We start from the raw sequence: 18763 nt of genomic DNA on the forward strand, positions 1-18763 counted from the left end.
GATGATTTTAAATTTTCTGGTAGCCAACTAAATAAAGAAATAGGTGAAGTTAATTTAATAATATATTTTATTTAATCTACTATTTCAAAGATATTGTGTCAATATGTAGAAACATATAACTGTTATTGAAATGTTTTATTTTCTCTTTGTATATTAAATCTTCAAATGTCCTCTCCCTCAGAGAGGCCCTCCCTCCACTAATCCAAACAAGTCAGGGTCCTCTGATAGCCTCTTCCTCACGTTTCTTCATTTTGTACTTAGGTACTGATTGATGCAATTATCCCAGGGCCCCCTAAACTGGGAGCTTTCTAAGGACAGGGGCCACATCTATTTCATTCTCCACTGGGTACCTGGTATCGAGCATAATGCCTAGCACAAAATACTGCATTTCACCATATAATCATCACAGATTTTATGTGTCCCCCCCTTTTTTGCAAAAGAGTGGGGTGTCCAGGTGTGGTGGAACACACTTATAATCCCAGCAATTTGGGAGATGGAGGCAGGAGAATCACAAAGATTGAAGCCAATCTCAGCAGTTTAGTAAGACCCTCAGCAATTTAGCAAGACCCTGTTTCAAAATAAAAAATAAGAAGGGTTGGGGATGTGGCTCAGTGGTAAAGCACCCCTGGGTTCAAACCCCAGTACACCTTCCCCCGAAAAGTAAGACACAACCATTATGTGAAGCTTTTTTAAAAAATCATGCTGGTATTACTTAAAAATCATTTATTATTAAACTGTTTTTAGTACAAGATTAGGATGCACAGAATACTCATGAATATTCATGAATCCGGTGGCAACCATTATGCAGTAAAATCTGGTAAACTTAATAAAAATGCATCAAAGAATGAAGAGCAAAGACACTGAGATTAAGTGCAAGAATATCAGGCAGGGACCAGTCCATTGAAGACAGAGAGGCTCTGTTCTGCATATTAATACAATGATGTGATGATATTGAGGCACCCCATGCCCCTGTGCGGTTCTTATACCCCATACACTGTGAGTGTTGGCCAAGACGCATTGCTTTAGGGCAGACCCAGATAAAGGGATTCCAGCCAGATTCCATCAACATGTGGGAAACTTTTCTTGCTGTGGAAGCTGCAGGCATTGAACGTGATCTCAGGTTACAAAGGAGGATTAGGAGCCTTCCAGTTTCTGCCTCCCAGGAGGAAGGAAGGAAGGAAGGAAGGAAACCAATCAGTCTGAGCCCCTCCTCCACGCCAGCTTCTGGGGAAGGCATCTTCACCTGTGATTGTATCTGATCCTTTGAGCCTCGGAGGACATGGGGGATTCAAACAGGTAAAATAATGTACCCAAGGTCACAAAGCTACCAGGTCTAGCTGCTAGAATCAGCATCAAGGTCAATAGCAGCTTTCTTTGATAGTCACAGCTGCATCAATATCCCAGCAAAGGCTTCACTGACCTTCAGGGTTAGGGGTCCAAGCAGAATTAAGTAGCACAGCAATAAATGGCTGGTGATCTCCTAGGAGCTAAGAGCAGGCACATGCCTGCTCAATGCAGACTCCTGGGAGGTGAATCAGGTTCAGGTAATGAAAGACAGAGCACTGACTTTCAGTGAGACCATCTTAGTTAGTGATGGTCACTAAAACTTCTCAAGGAAGTTATTTCAACTCCATTTTATAGTTTAGAATTTGCTCTAGTCACGACACTTTATAAGTGGCAGAAACAGAGGTCTGAACTGAGACCTCTGAATTACCTGTTTCACGGGTTTTCTCCCCTCTGCAGAAGTCATGCTACCTTTGAGCTTGTATTTGCAGGTAAATCTACAACTACAGATAGTCCAGGCTGCAAAAAATCTGGAGCAATTACAGAAGATTTCTCAGACCTCTATTACTTGTAAATAGCAGCACAATCCTCTAAATAAGAACATCCACTCTTATCTTTGGGGACCTCTAAGAAGAGAAAGCTGGACATTCTGCATCAATCCTAACTGCGGCCTGAGGGTGTTTTGGCTATGTGGCTCAGGCTGGTCTGGTCGCCCAGTCTGGATCCTTCATGATGGTCCATCATGACCCTTCATGATGGTCTCTTTTCAATCAGCAATAGCGACTAGGACTTCTCTAGTTTGTGTCTCCTGGCTGGGATAAGGTGGCTCCCAGATTCACATGTGACAAGAACATGAGTAATAATTTATAACTACATAGCTCCTTCTGTTTACAATGTTCTTTAACATATACACTGAAGAGTCTGACCACCTCAGAAGTCTAAAAATCTCCCCCTTCCCAAATGGCAGGAGGGAGCCCCCCAAAAAAACATGAGTTAAATCAGGTCTGTCCTGGGGCGGGGGGGAGATGTTGAACTCAACAAGGATTGCATTGTGTAATTCTCCAACAGCATTTTTGGTTGTGGTTTGTAATCAGTTTTTTAAAAATCCTCTAGTTTTCCCCAGATAACAGCTGAGAATGTGCAGATCCCAGCTTTCAGTTCAAATCATCCTTGTCAGTACAGGATTTGGGGCTACCATCAGACAGCTGGAGACCTGCGGGAAGTCTCCATTCTCTGGGCACCTTCCAGCCAGGAGCAGCACATGATGCAGGGGCTGAGTTCACCTCTGACCCAGCTGCTCCTGGCCTCAGGACACCAGAGGCCATCAGGGCCAAGACGTATACCATTCCTAGGAATTCACTGACCCATCCACAACAGCTGCATTCAAACACCAAGGGGCATTTAAAAATGTCAGTCAACTCAACTTGCAATTTAAACAATAAAAATTCAACCATGGACTACGAATTTCTAGAGATCCTCTTGAACTTGGAGCTATTAAAAAGTCATCGTCACCCTATTAACCCAATAAGTACACTTTCTGTTAAACAGAATCTATTCATCTGTTAAATAGATGTTTTAAAACTCTTAAGTATTTCCTCTGCACATGAAAAGCTTGCAATTTGCAGACAGCAGACATGACCACATATAAATAAACTACAGATGTTTGCATGTGGACATTCACATTGCTGATCCTTCTGATGAACTTTGAGTGAAAGACTGGTTTATTTTCATGTCTGGGGCAACATCTTGCTTTGTTAAGGAGAAACAGAAGTGATGGAGCACGGTGGTTCTAAACAGAAACAACTGAAAGAGTTTTTCAAGATGAGAGCACTGGCACAGCCTGGAGTCAGGTCTTTAAATCAGGGTTTTAGAGAAAAGCCAGGCTTATATCCTGTGCCTTACACCTTGGCTCCAACTTTAAAGATCTGACGCTGAGACACAGTGGTTTACTTACTGCCTGGGAAAGTGCACCGGATTTTCACTAGGGATAATTCTGCAGACTTTCTGGCCACTGTCAGTTATAACACTTGTGACTAGTCAGTCAGCTCCCCTCATGCAAACTAATGAAACACCACATTGTCCCAACACATGCTCCCACAGCACAAGAGGCAGAGGAATTAGGCCCTCGCAGCTGTTCCCAGGAATGCGTGCCTCCACATACCCACAGGCAGGAAAAGGACCTGAATAGTCTCCAAGCGCTGATCTGTCAACCATCCGGGCAACACAGACATCCCAACAGGAACCGGTCCCCTCTCAGCCCAAGGAAAGGCCCAGATTCAAATACAAATCCATCCTTGAAGATAAATGAATCAAAGGGACAGCAGTCGAACAACACTAATGTCAGGAGGAAATCCTGTCGGCAGGCCTCTCGGACAAACCTGACTCTGCTTTTAACAAAGGCTCCTTCTGTGACATCAAGCAGCAGGTTTAAGAGCTCCCTGGCTTCTGGCTTTGGCCACCTTTCAAAACCACAAGTACATCCAAGGGCAGCCAAGACAACAAGAAAGCCAAAAGATACAGTCTCTGAAAGAGACTGGCTTCTGCCTGACTCCTGGCAACCAAGACTCCGTTCTCCCCAAAGTGGGTGTCTGAGGTGCTGAGTTCAGACAGAAGACGGACCCCTTGCCTTCAAGAAAATAGCTCAGAGGATGCCCAACTGGCACTAATATTCTTGGGAAGTCATGAAGCACAGCATCTGGGGAAGGCCCTATTGTAGTCTCTGGGTTCTGATCCTACCTCAGTCATTCACCAAGGTCTGATCTCGGGTATCTCAACAGCCCCTGAACCCATTTTGCCAACTATAAATGATAATGATGACGAAATCCACCATGTCTTACACAGGGTTACTGATGTTCAAAGAAGATAACTTATGAACATATCCTATAAGAGATTTTAAAACTAAGCCAGACACCGTGGCACATGCCTGTAATCCCAGTTGAGAGGCTGAGGCAGGGGATCTATTGCAAGTTTCAGACCAGCCTCAGCAACTTAGCAAGACCCTGTCTCAAAATTAATTTTTGAGGGGCTGTGGTTGTGGCTCAGTGGTAGAGCACTTGCCTAGCATGTGTGAGGCACTGTGTTTGATTCTTTTTTTTTTTAATATTTATTTATTTTTTAGTTGTAGTTGGGCACAATATCTTTATTTTATTTATTTATTTTTAGGTGGTGCTGAGGATCAAACCCAGGGCCTCACACATGCCAGATGAGTACTCTACCACTGAGCCACAGCCCCAGCCCCCTGGGTTTGATTCTCAGCACCACATAAAAATAAATAAAATAGGGCTGGGGATGTGGCTCAAGCGATATCGTGCTCGTTTGGCATGCGTGAGGCCAGGGTTCAATCCTCAGCACCATGTACAAACAAAGATGTTGTGTCTGCTGAAAACTAAAAAATAAACATTAAAAAAAATTTAAAAAAAATGGCATAAAACTATCAATTTGTGACTCTCTAGTGTCTTCCATTTGAGAATAAATAAATAAATAAATAAATAAAAGTCCATCAACAATAAAAATATCCTTTTTAAAAATTAATTTTTGATAAAGAGGCTGGGATGTTCAGTGATACAGTGCTTGCCTAGAATTGTGAGGCCCTGAATTCAAGCCCCAATCCTAAAAAAATAAAAAGAGAGAAAAAGAAGGGAGGGGGGAGGAAAGGAAAAATTTAAACCACAAAATGGAAGAGATACTAAAAATTTGGGAGGATATGACACATGTGGATGACAACTTAATGCAAACTTTCAGGTCAAAGGGGAGCTTCCTCTGCTTTGCCTGGGGCCTCTCAGGCTGTATGTTTAATTCATATGCAATAGTAAAGGTGATTTTTTTAATGATTAATAAACTACACATAGTTGTTTGGAAAATAGTAAACTTGCAACAAGTCAGAATACTGTTGTCAAGCCCTTATGGTCCCATGGATACCTAAAAACACAGATAGTACAAAACACTTTGAATACTGTTTTATATATATATATATATATATATATATATATATATATATATATATATACACACATATGATAAATTCAATTTGTAAATTAGATTGAGATTAACATAATAAAATAAGTACAATAATATACTCAATATATTTGAAACCTTGGCATATTTCTTTCCTTATTAAGTAAAAAACTTTTATTTTTTCACTTACAAGAATCACTTCACGACTTCTCTTTGGCATATCTGAATTGAATTGCCATCATTGCTACTCTTGCACTTTGGGGCCATTAAGAAAATAGTTAGCTAGATGTGGTGGTGCACACCTGTAATCCCAGTGGCTTGGAGGCTGAGGCAGGAGAATGGTGAGTTCAGAGCCAGCTTTAGGAAAAGTGAGGTTTGTTAAGCAACTCAGTGAGACATTGTCTCTAAATAAAATACAAAATAGGACTGGGGATGTGCCTCAGTGATTGAGGGACTCTGAGTTCAATCCCTGGTACCCCCACACTAAAAGAAAGAAAAAAGGAAAGTAAGGGTTACTTGAACACAAGCACTACCATACCATGACAGTCAAGGTAGCTACTAAGTACTAACAGGTGGATGATGTATATAGTATGTACACCCTGGATAAAGAGATGATTTGTGTCCCAAGTGGGATGGAGCAGAATGTAGCAAATTTTCTTCATGCTAATCAGAATGTGCATAATTTAAAACTTATGAGTTATTTCTGGAATTTTCCATTTAATAGATTCAGATAGCAATTGATTCAAGGTAACTGAAACCTTGAAAAAAAATGTGGATAAGGGGAGACTCAAAGACAGAGAGGTTCTTGTCTGGATGGTTTCCTTCTGAGTGTAGTGAAAGAGGGGTCTGGGTTGTCCAAGATGACCCCGCCATGATCATGCTAACACCAAAAATGATGAAATGGAAGGTCTTCATATTTGACACCTGGAAAGTCAGTGTCAACTGAAATTAAACCTTGAATTTACTATGAAAAGAGAAGAGTATTATGTGAGCTGGAACATGGGATAGCTGGTGTTCCCCCAGCTCCTTTAAGCTGTGAGGGTTGAATTAGTTATAAATGTTCTGTTTCTCTTTCACTGAATTTCGGTTGTGATACCTTAGGCAAAACCTCACTCTCCAGAGCCTTGAGTTCTCATTCATGTTGTTTGTCTCTAGCTTTTCACATACAAAAGCTTTTTTTTTTTTTTTTTTTTTTGTATAATAGCTATTCCAAAAAGGAACTGAGGCATCTTACAATCTTATTAGGGATACTTAAAGGGGGGGGGGGTGAGACAGAAAAAGGTGGGTTTAGTGGTACACACCCATAAATCCTAGCTACTCTGGAGGTTGAAGCAGGAGGTTAAGGCTTCCTGAGGCCGTATCTCTTAATAAAAGATTTAGTGCTGGGGATGTAGCTCAGTTGTGGAGCACTTGTGTTCAATCCCCAGTACCACAAAACATGAACAAAAGGAGTATAAGGTACTTTGAACTCCTTAAAGTCAGGAGGGCCTGGGAGATTTAAAAAAAAAAAAAAAAACAACAACAAAACAGGTTAGGAAAATAAATATACTTAAAATAAGACCATGGGGGTAGGACTTTGTGATCCTTTGATACACAGTCTCTAGCTTCTCACTCAGCATAGATTTTGAAGAATATGACTTTGTTACTTCCTGTATGCATCTTAAACAATAAGATATTTTTAAGTTAAGGATAAAAAAAGATGTGAATCTGGATTAACATATCTCTGAATCAAAAACAAACCGTAATCCAGCAATACTTGTTAAGACTCCACTGCCTGGACTTCAAACTTGGGACTTGTGCCGCTCTCCTGTAAGATCTCTTCCAGAGATCTGACCTCTGTCCAAGTCAGCTTTTAAAGCAAAAAGCTTTGAACTCTTGGCACGTTGGCAGCTTGGACCTTGGGTGTTTACGAAGAACTTCCTCAAGATAGGAAGTGTGACTCCATTGTCACTTCCCCCAAAGTGGTCTGCCTCTGTGTGATTTCCCCCTTAGAGAGTGGGCACCCAGCCCGGAGGGACCTCAGAGCTTCAGGGAGTGAGTTGTGAACTGTCTGTGCCTGGTACATGACAGCTATTGAGCTCAATTAGGAGTTTAGGTTAATAAATACAAAGTGGTCCATGCAACAAACAGCCAAGGTTCTTGCTCTGCATTGTGTGGCCTGGCATCGGTGCTGGTTTGGGGCAGGCCACAAGTTGTCTTTGCTGTTTACTTTCTTCATCTTGCCTACTAAGCGCCAATGATGTGATATTAACAGAAGTTGTACAATTATGCACCTCTGTATTTACCTATTTCATCCCCAAGCTGTTGTCTGCTAGCTCTCTGAGCTGGGAAGTCACCCACCTACATTTTCCAGAGCATGTTCAGGGCTCTCTAACCCCCAGGATATCCTGGGGAATCTTCTGATATGGCAGCAGAGATATTTCTGGGCTCTTTAGTGCTATCCACAGAGAATATGTGGACTTCCAGTTATTTGCTTTTTATCCGACTGCAATTATGAAACTAAAGCCAATTCTGACCTCTTGTCTAGCTTTCTACCAACATCTATACTATTCTCACCTCAACTTGCTACACTCCAATTACAGCCACACCTTTCTTTGGGGGTTTTCAAACATGCCACCATTTGTTCCCCTCTTTAGTGCTTTGCCCTGGATTTTCTTATCCCTGGAACAGCCTGCAAGGCTCCTGGTTGCCTTCTTTCATTATGCAAGTTTTAGTTTAATCACCATCTCAGAGACCTGTTCACTTCACCAAAACAAAACAATAACAACAACAACAACAAATCTCATGCCCAATAAATCTCCAGGATGTTCACTGATTTCTTCCATAGCATTTACTATAAACCTCAGTTTTCTTGTTTATTTACTTGAATCTATGATCTATATTCTCACTGCAATACAAGCTCTGAGAAATCCCTGCTTCAGATGCACGATTGTACTAACAGGTCACATATTTTTTTCCTACCCCGAGAAAGGGCAAAAGCAGATTACTGTAATAATCTGGCTGCTAGGATTTCTTCAATGTTGGATCAGCTCTTTGCTTTAGACAGAGGGATTAGGTGGAATTTTTCTGGTGAAACCTTAGGGCATATAAAACCAATGTACTCTAATTAATACAGGTGAGTACAATTAATTAGAGCACAATGTACTCTAATTAATCCAATATGTAGATATTGATCCAAAAAATAAGCCAAGATCAAAGCGGCTTTCTTTGCTACAAGGCTGGACAAAAGGAGAGATGACAGAAGAACCAACCCCATTCTTTACTGATAGCATGACAAGTTGCTGATCTTCTTCAACAGGAAAAGGAGTGCGGAGTTTTCAAACTAGCTCCAACAAGCGGAAACCAATCACAGCCAGGGCTTGGTACAAACCCAGAGAAGCAGCATTTATTACTATAAGGCTTATTTACTCAGATCCCTGGCTTGGGCAAGGAGAAATCATTTCTTGTTCTACAGTATTCTGAAGCTGACTTGATGCTACCTCCACACAAAATTTTATTTCAACATGCTGACAACTACACGTTAGGAGATACAGGTCCTAATTTATAGACACCCTGGCATCTCTGTAGAATTGAATGGATGTAGCAGGTGCAGTTGATACATCTGCACTCTCAGCTACTTGGGAGGCTGAGGCAGAAGGATCACAAGTTCAAGCCCAGCCTGGGCAACTTAGCAGGAGCCTGTCTCAAAAGTAGAAAAAAAAAAGCGGGGGGCAGGGGGGGGCGGCGCTGGGCATGTAGCTCAGTGGTAGAATGCCTCTGCATTCAATCCCCAGTACCTCCACTTCCCCAAATTGAATGAATGTAGTTCAGAATCTGATAATTTGATAAAAAAAAAAGTATGCTTTCTTTTAAGGGACTAATGATATAGAAAGTTAGATTTTAAAATACTCTCAATTATCAGATGATATTAAGAAATAGTTATTTTTTTAGATGCAATCGTTCTTTTTTAACATTGTGGTTATATACACTTTATAAATAAGAGTCCTTATCTTTGAAACACATATACCAAAATATTCACAGATAAAATAAGTATATCTGTAAATGAGATTTGTTTCAAAAGAATACCAGAGGACAGCTATTTGGGAGCCTGAGGCAGCAGGATCACAACTTCAAAGCCAGCCTATGCAACTTAACAAACTCCTGACTCAAAATAAAATTTAAAGAAGGGCTGGGTATATAGCTTAGCAGTAGTTCTCTTGCCTACCATGTGTGAGGCCCTGTGTTCCATCTCCAGAACCACAAAATGATAATGGTAATAATAGTGATAATAATACCACCACCACCAACAGAGGAGAGAAAATAGGTGGAAACAGACAAAACAGGACTAGTTATATGTTTCTAACTGCTAAAGCAGGGTGAGGGCTCCATGGGAGTTAGTTATTTACTTAACGCAGTATCTGTTTGGCATTTTCCCTAATAAAATAACTTTTTAAAAGCTATTTATTAATTTTTACCCATGAAATTAGAGACGTTACCTGAAGGTGAATTTTTCGCTTTTCCAGTCATGCAGCAGATTTTCCTGGATGGCATCCTGGGTCAGGGGCGAGCTCTGCCGTGGGGATTTGGAGTGGGGAAGGGTGCCCATGAGACTGATGCTGTCACAGGATCTGATGGGAGGAGGGCCCTTTTTCTTCCGTGGAAGGGTGCCGTGTATAGACACGTCTTGATAGGCATCAGTGCGATGCTCAGCGAGAGGGGACTTGCTGCTCAGAAGGTCCATGGAGGAGGCGAGGGGGAACTGGTGATTCACTGGCATGTTTCTGGGAAGGCTTGCAAATTTTCCTGCAGCCATGATTCTCAACCCTAAGAATGAAAGGGAGTAAAGCATAAAGCTGAGATATTCACAAGGGCTGACTTCCTATTTGCAAAAGAAAATAGAATTATGCCACATAACCAAAGAAAATTCTCAGAGTGTTAAAAGACAAACCACATTTAATGGCACTACTAGTGGAGCCTAATAAAAAGGGATGCTTACACTCATTCCCTCCTTTAGGATCCTACAGAGAAATTCACCTAGATTCGCAACAAAAGCAAAAGGGAAAAACACATCTCAGAATTGTTAGAGGTATATGAGCCATTTTATTATTTCAGATGACTGGGGCAGATGGAAAAGCACAACTAATCAAAAAAGGCTATTAGGAAATGGTTTCAGTAATAAACACATCAGAGAAATGTTATAAATTGTTAGATAATTGGTTCACATATGTCCACCACCCTGTAATGATAAGAACAGGCGGAGATTATTGGAATTCTTTAGCTGCTAGAATGTCTTTAGTGCAAGAAGAACCCCTCTGTTGAGCTACCCAGGGCAGAGTTTTTTTCTGACAAGACCTGATACTTATAAATAAATCAGTGTACTCTAATTAATGAAGACAGGCCAGGGGCAGGGGTGAAGAGGTGGGCCGCTCTTCCATATATCAGTGGGCTCAGCTGTGGTGGAAAGCCACTTCGATGGTGGCTGCATGCACACTGTCCCCCCTCAGGGGTCAGGAACCTGTCTGCCACCAGCAGGGTTAAGCAATGCCCATGGGTGCCTGCAGACTCAGGGAAGAACATAGAGGGAAGGGGGAGAAGGAAATAAAAATGGGAGTGGGACATATGGAGCATGGAAAGAAAAAGTGACACATAGGTTGCAGTTGTTCCAACAATCATTCCCAGCTGCGGCCACTTGTAGAAACATTCACCTTGAGCAGAATCCATGTTCCTAATCCCCCCTCAAACAAACTATGGTTTTGACCTAAGCCAAATCATATAAGAAAATTTAAGGCTAATAAATAAAGAGGAGCCTCAATAAAAACAGGACTATCCTCTGGAGATAGAAGGCTCCAGAGACTGACTTGCACTAGTTATGAGACTCTGGTCTGCAAACCACACAGCAGGGCAGCTGAGCTAATGTGCTGCCTGCACCCATGGCTGGTGAGAACAGCCCTTTGAGGAGGAGGAGGAAGAGGAGGAGAACAAGAAGAAGAAGAGGAGGAAGAAGGAGGAGGAGGAGAAACCACACATGATCCACTGCTTCTGCATGAAACAGAGAAATTCACAAGTGCTAGGGCTGGGTGGAAGGACCCTTTAGTTAAGGAATATAATCCTAATCCTATCCATTTTTTGCCACATCTAATATTTCTGAAGCTTGTCTGTTCCATGTTCAACTGGGACCACACAGAAGGCCTGGCTCACAGTGAGCACAGAACAATAGGGAGGAGTGTCATGAGGGCCCCTCCCAGCTCTGGCTAGTACCTGGCACACTGTCAGCATTTGCTTAACGTTAATCATTGTTATTAAAAAAAGAAACCAAATTCCCAGCCCCTGACCACCATCGATGTAAACCAACTAGGATTCCCCCCCACAGCCATGAACTCTTGACTGCTCAAGTGATCAGCATCTTCCTAAAATGCTAAAATGCTCTAAAAAGCCCTTCTGCAAGGGCTTAAACTTATTCTTAAACTTATTCTCTGATGACAAAGGTTGTTAACATCCTCCTTTCCTACCTTTAATTCAACAAACATTTAAGTACCTATTCCATATAAGACACTCAGAGAAACAAAGATGCCTAAGTTCCAACCCTGTGACTATGAACTTCTATGAGAAAACAGAACTCATAAACAGCAACCCTAGATAACTAGAAGGGTTAACGACAAATAATTTTCACAAAAAGACTCCAGGAGGATCTCAGAGAAGGCCACCAGAGAGACTAAGCATTTTGAAGGGTTGAAATTTGTAGGGAAGGCGTGGAAAGTGACCCCACAGGCCCAGCACACTGCAAGTCATGTGGTGTGGCTTGAGTTGAGAAGTGAAGCAGCATTTCCTGGAAGATAGATAGCTGAGGAGAAGACCATGAAGTCTGGAAGGTTCTGCTAAAGTGTCTGGACTTGACTAAGTCTTAGGGAAGACCTAGAAGGGAAAGATTCTAGTCTGTACCCAAGTAAGTAACGGGTAATTTTGGTGGGGAGAGGTAAGAGTTCCAGGGAGGCTGCTCCTGCGAATGGCAGTAACCCATCGAGGACTGATGAAGAACTCTGACCTGGGGTAGTGACCTGCGAAAGGGAAAGGAAGGACGCAGTGAAGAGATATCAGGAGCCTGAAGCTTCTGGCTAGGAGGAAGCGGGCCACAATCACGGGAAAAGGTACAACATGGCAACTAGTTTCAGAAGGGGACTCCTGCAGGAGGATGATATGCAGCTCACCACTGAAACTATATAGTTATATATATCCTCTCTATATAGAGGAGGCTAAATACTGGTATGTGCAGTTAGGAGTGAGGGCAGATATAGATTTTTAAGAATTATCAACAGAAAGGGAAATAACAAGAAATTAGATACTTGATCTTATCATTATCAGCTGTGATAACAGACATGAAAGTACCTCTTAAACTATCAGGAACCATACACTATCCATGAATTATATCCTTTCTCTCTCTCTCTCTCACCATGGCTGCTTCGAGCCTATTAAGACCACAGCATGGAATGAGTTCTGAAAACAAAATGGTAGTTCTCAACCTGGCTGTGCATAAGAATCCTGTGGGAAACTTGAAATCTCAACACCCAAGCCACAACCCAGAAAAGACTTCATTAAATCAGAATCTCTGTGGATAGGATGCTGGTATCAGTCTTTTTGAAGCTCCTTGGTATGGTCCAGTGTAGAGTCAGGATGGAGAACCACTGGATCCGGAAGTCTCTTTGGTACAGAGCAACTTACACTCAGAATCATTTACCTGGGTAACAGAATCAAAAGAATCAACAGAAGAATCATTCATTCGACATACATGTTTATGGAGGGCCTCCTATGCAACTCACTCTGCTAGGTGTTGGGGACAGTGTCAAAACAGATAGATATGGTCCATCTTCACCAAGTCAATACTATACAGAGGAAGCAGACAATACATAATGGCCATAAATGTTGGTAGTTCTCAGTTCATTTTTCCAGATAAGGGAAATAAATATTTGGACATATTTTCTCTGAGGCCTCACATTTATACCATGACTGAGGATATATTAGATAACATCCTATTCTGGGGTAGCCTATATCATGATGGGGGAGTACAAGCAAAACAGATAAGAAAAGTAAACCAATATTTAAAATATTTTTTTAAAAAGTAATATCTAAGTCATGAGTGCTCTAAAGAATATATAACAAGATGATATGACAGAAGACAATGGTTATGGTGAAGGGTTACTTTATATTAGAGTGATCTGGGAAGGACTTTCTGAAGAGTAACAATAACATGAGACCTGAAAAAAGAGAAGAAACCTGTCATGAAAAGAAGTTCCAGGTAGCCAGCAAATACACAGGCCTTAAAATAAAGAAACAGCTAGAACAATATGGTAGAGGCTTCAGGCTATGGCTTCCATGTTTTCTCTCCTTAGAGATGTTTCTGTCTTGCTGTCCTTAGTCACTATCTACTTCCTCTGTACTATTTGACCTTTAAAAGTTAATGTGGTATGAGTTAGAATCTAGGATTTGGAGCCGGATATTTACAGGTTCAAGCCTCTACTCTGCCTCCATCTTACCAGCTGTATGGCCTGGGACAAATCATTCAAAGTGTCTGACAGTTTCTCATTTGTAAAATGAGTCAATAATACCTTGTGAAAATTACATGTGATCATGCACGTGAAGCCCTTGACGTATAACAAGCACTTAATAAACAGCAGGTCTTGGGGACTGAGGCAGTAGCTCAGTGGTGAAGCGCTTGCCTTGCATGCGTGAGGCACTGAATTTGATCCCCAGCTCCACATAAAAATAAATAAAGATACTGTGTGTTCATCTACAACTAAAAAAAAAATACATAAAAAATATTTTAAAAAAAGAAATAGCGGGTCTCCTTTGGGCCAGGACAGAGCCATTTCTGTTTTGCTAGTTCACTGTACCCCTACTGTGGTGGACATTTGCAAATGAATCCCTGAAGCTGAGAAGGGTGAGCAGGGAGATGCTTAAACCCAGAACAACAAATTAAACATGGATACCCAAAAAGGCACACGGAGTAAGTCATATCCAGGCTTTGAAAGAAGCCTGGGACAGACTTTGGTCTTCTGACTTGACCTCTTTCTACTGGGCACATAAACACACACAGTGTCCCCACTTAGTTCAGTGTACATCTTGAATATATTTGAAATATTCAAAGGTCAAAGACTCTGATATGAAAGTATTAGTTAAGGACAAGAGTAGACTGACAAACACTAAAGCACATTCTGCCTTCCTGGCCTTAGTCAGTGGATCTGCTCTGAAATGCTTAACAGGCCCCAACTCACTTGCTTTATAAAGATGTCTCAAAGAAACCCATGATCTTGCAGAGATAAGCAGCCCACTTGTTTGGGTTTTTGTCTCAATTCTTAATTGGCTATTTTCAAGTTAAATTCATAGATAGTTACCTGATGGGGACCTTAAGGACTTGCTATCATATTTTAAACTGTGGAAATGTCACCACCTCAGCTGCCCCACTATGACTATGACAGAGAATTCATAATGGGATCCGTAGTTTTTAAATTCTTTTCTGCAGATTCAAACAAGGAGAGGGGATGGAACAACCCCACAAATAAAATTGGCTTATCCACTTAGAATGAAATTTGCTTGGATTTAGGAATTAAGAGTATCCTTTATATTTGAAGTAAATTTATTAAGTCTAGCCAAATGATTAAAGTATGAATATTTCTTCCATGGATTGTATTTCAAGTAACACAGCACGGGATTTACATGATAAGGTCCTTAAGATTAGCACCCATTTGACAAGCAGTTCTTTCTATATATATGAATAGAAGATTGAGATCTCTGTTAGTCACCCTGGAAATGTGAGGTTACCGAGCAGCAGTTTAGAGAAAATTGGAGTTGGGCGGTGAGCGACCGCTTGGCAGGGCAAGGTTTTTACGTAGGGCCCCTGGCACAGCCGAGCAAAACCGCTTTGCCGGTAGGTTTTCCTTTGAGTAACTGGGCAGCCTCTTCGCACTTGGGCCCGGAGATCTGCCCCGCCCCTCCCCGCCCCCAGCATTTAAGTCTTCCCCTTCCACTTAGATCTCTTCTCAGTCCCTGGCAACTCCCAGGGAGATTAAATTGACCTTCCCACCACCGATGTATTTTCCGTGTGGAGGTCTGTGCAGCCTTGGAAGATAAGAGTCAATGTTTAAAAGAATCTCTGAAGGCACAGTTCGACTTTCCATTTCAGCTAATGGCTTTAAGCAAATGCACACAAGGGGTTGGACAGATGGGTTTTCCCCCTGCACCTTGCTTCAAGCGAATTAACACCAAATCCGGAGTTCTTCGCCCGCCTCCAATCCCCTATCACCAAGGTCCCGTAGAACACGCGTCTCGCCAGCAGCTTTGGCGCCCTCTCCACTGCCTCCGACCAGGGTCTACAGCTGATCGATTGTTTTTGAGAGGTAGCAGCTTAGGTGGGTAAAGAAAGATGGGCTGCGTTGGGAAGCTCTCTCAAATGCCCATCGTCCCCCTTCCCTGTGCCTTCCCCTCCCCAACGCGGAGGGCGCGACACAACCAACTATTCATTCTTTCTCAACAAAGAGAGAGGGAGGGAGATGTTGTCAGTTACAGTGCAGGCTCCTCAGCTTCCTTTGCAAACTTTCCAAGAGATTAGTGGAGAAACTTGCCTCCTCCAAACCTTGGACTTCCTGCGGAGCTCTCTGGGCCCTCGCATCTCCCTCACCCCAGCCGGCCTTGGGCAGAGCGGGAGAGGGTCCGCCAAGGCCAGCTCCAGGGAAGAAGCGGCACAGAAGCAAAAGAGCAGAGATGCTCGGCGCACTTGGCTGAGCTCTTCCCGCCGCGGGCTATGGCAGCGTGTCGGGAGCTCAGCGCGTTCGGAGGTCCCGGATCCCACTTCAGCCACCCCATACCCCCAACGCCAACTCTGCTGGGGAAAAACAACAAGCTCGGCTCCACTTTTTCCATAGTCCAACTTTCCCCAACAAACTTCCTAGCTCGTTCTCTTTGGGTCCAGGGGGAGCCCCGGTGCTCCAGGAAGATCTGCACCCCTGAGGGCTCAGGGGGCATCGTGCAGACTCACCTCCCGACTCTAGGGCTGGGGCTCAGAGGGGCTGCGCGGCCGGCACCGCACCGCGGTTACTCCCGGAGCAGGGGCCGCTCATGGTCTGCGCCGCGCGCCGGCCGAGTAGCCCGTGCGCCGCTCGCGGGTGCCTACGGCTGTAGCTCCGGCCCCGGCAACAGCAGGCGCCGCTCTGAGTGTGCGGCGCACTCTGGCCCTCAACTGGTGATTTGCGGCTTCGCGGCCACACCCCGGCGAGCCGATTTGCGCGGCCTTGTGGAACCCTGGGGACATTTACATTCGGAGATCTAGCCTGGCCCTCCTTCTGCCCGGATTTTAGAGTTTGACTTCCAATCTCCTGGACACGCCAGTCCCCAAGGGTAGACCGACTGCTTCCTTACTGAATCCTTCTGAAGAGGACAACCTCATCTAATTCCCTCCTCCCCCTTCCCGAATAATTTAATTACCCAGCAGATCTCCTTCGCTTGTCTGCAAACACCTGACTGGCTTTCAATTAAAGGGCTTTGATAGGACAAAGAACAAGGAAACCACAATGAACAAGCTACGGGAACAGGCAATCAATCACACTTGCATGGACATATTGAAAGCAAAGTAGAAGGTGAAGGCAGTACTTCAGTACTAGCTGTTTTAGGGGATGAAAAATTGGAACCCACTGAATGACTCATACTGTTTAATATCAAGACCTATTCTAAAACCATAGAAACAGTGCAAGGATAGAAAAAATGACCATAGGCCAGGTCCAGAAACAGATCTACTCTCCATGGTCATTTAGATTTATGTTGGAGGTGTTGCTTTGGTGCATTTGGGAACAGTACAGTCTGTATTTCTGGTAAATGATGCTGGGTCAAATGAATATTCAGATATGGGGCATGAATTTTGATGCCTACCTCACACCGAATGTCCCCAAACCAATTTCAGGCGGTTTTTATATCTAAGTGCAAAAGGTAAAACAGTAACACTTTCATATACACACACACACACACACACACACAGGATTGATCCCAGGGGTGCTTAACCACTGAATCACATCCTCAGCCCCCCCCTTTTTAATGCTTCTCTAAAACTTTATTTCAAAGTTATTCACTTTACCATTAATAAGGTGTATGGTAATGATCTTGTGCCAGTGGCCAGTGTTATCAGGCTTGTCCATTGCCGGCAATGGACTTTGAGAAAACCCATTTCTTGGCAATCAAACATTAAATTACTCTTTTTGACATACTGAACTCCCAATTCTTGGAAAAGTATTACATGCACCATTTCCCCACATTCTTTAAATCTGAGCTTACATCATTAATCTACATCAGTGGATGTAAAAATGAAGTCATTTTAACAAATTATGACTGTACAAATCAAAATACCACTAGTTAATATTAGACAAGAGTATCTTACAAACAATATATTACATATTAGCTTGCAATCTGACATATTTGTTTATTTTTGATAACTGAAACTTCACAGAATTTAATGGTAAATAAAGTTTAGTTCTTTACATTACTATCTCTATTTTACAATCTATAAGGCTCATGTCATAGTTCAGCACCAAAAAGTCTATAAAACTTTCTAACCAATCTCTTTCATTCCATGTGACAATTTTTGTTGTTTTTTTATAGGTGAATGAATGACTGAGAAAAAGCTTTATAAAGCCTACTTCCAGACCTTGAAGTAGAATACTCTTTTTGGCTAGTCAGACTATGTAAAAACTTAGGTTGTACCTTCTAATTTTCTTTTTCTCTTTTAAAAAAAATTTTTTTTAGTTGTAGATGGACCCAATATCTCTATTTTTATTTATTTATTTTTATGTGGTGCAGGCAAGGGCTGTACCACTGAGCTACAACCCCAGCCCACCTTCTTATTTTCATTGAACAGCAACAAAAACAAAAGACCCACACAAACACACATACACACAAAACAAAAAGAACTCATACCACTAATTTGTCAGTCTAGAAATTGAATTTGTAACACTGAAGCATAAGTAGTCTAATAATGCCCTGCTCCAACCTTCCTTTCCAGTTTAAAATTTAAAAAGGCATCAAAGAAATGTTTTACATATCCTTTAAAATAAGGTGCAAAGAAGGATTGCAACAACATACACACCTCCAATGACATCTCAATGTTGTTGAGCACAGTCCACCATGAATTGATCAGGAGCACTCAGCTCCTAGAGCTAACATGATAGCTCCCAAATAGACCATGCTTTTATGCCCTAAGCCTGCTCAATGCTAGTGTCTCTCTGTTCAGAGATCATCACAATAACTTTGTCACTGTTGGCCTGGATAATATTCCAGAACCAGTGTTACTGTCCTAACTCTTTTCTGCCTCTCTAGAATTTATAAATCTGAGAAAAAGAATGTTTGTCTTTGCCATTTTCAAGGAGTATTTGTGCATATCACATTTTAGGACCACATTTCCCAAGCTAGAAAAATTTTTCAAAAACCACAACTTTCAATAATCTTGTTGTTTCAAAGTACAAAATTCTTACACATTAAAAACTCAGCCTTTTTTTTGTATTTTATTTAGAGA

At 42.2% G+C, this 18763-nt stretch overlaps 1 protein-coding gene across 1 annotated transcript in view; it reads right to left on the reverse strand.

Moving 5' to 3' along the window:
* The window catches only part of Bcar3 (BCAR3 adaptor protein, NSP family member), a 114031-nt gene extending 97648 nt beyond the window's left edge, over window positions 1-16383 (reverse strand). The window contains exons 1-2 of the mRNA XM_005327713.4: window positions 16244-16383; window positions 9714-10041 (exon numbers count right to left, since the gene is read on the reverse strand). Of these exons, the coding sequence (XP_005327770.1) occupies window positions 9714-10030 (317 nt within the window). The 5' untranslated portion in view covers window positions 10031-10041; window positions 16244-16383. The remainder of the gene's footprint in view (window positions 1-9713; window positions 10042-16243) is intronic.
* Window positions 16384-18763: the final 2380 nt, after the last annotated feature.

This window comes from Ictidomys tridecemlineatus, chromosome 11 (genome assembly GCF_052094955.1).
Source record: "Ictidomys tridecemlineatus isolate mIctTri1 chromosome 11, mIctTri1.hap1, whole genome shotgun sequence".
NCBI classification, from domain to species: Eukaryota; Metazoa; Chordata; class Mammalia; order Rodentia; family Sciuridae; genus Ictidomys; species Ictidomys tridecemlineatus.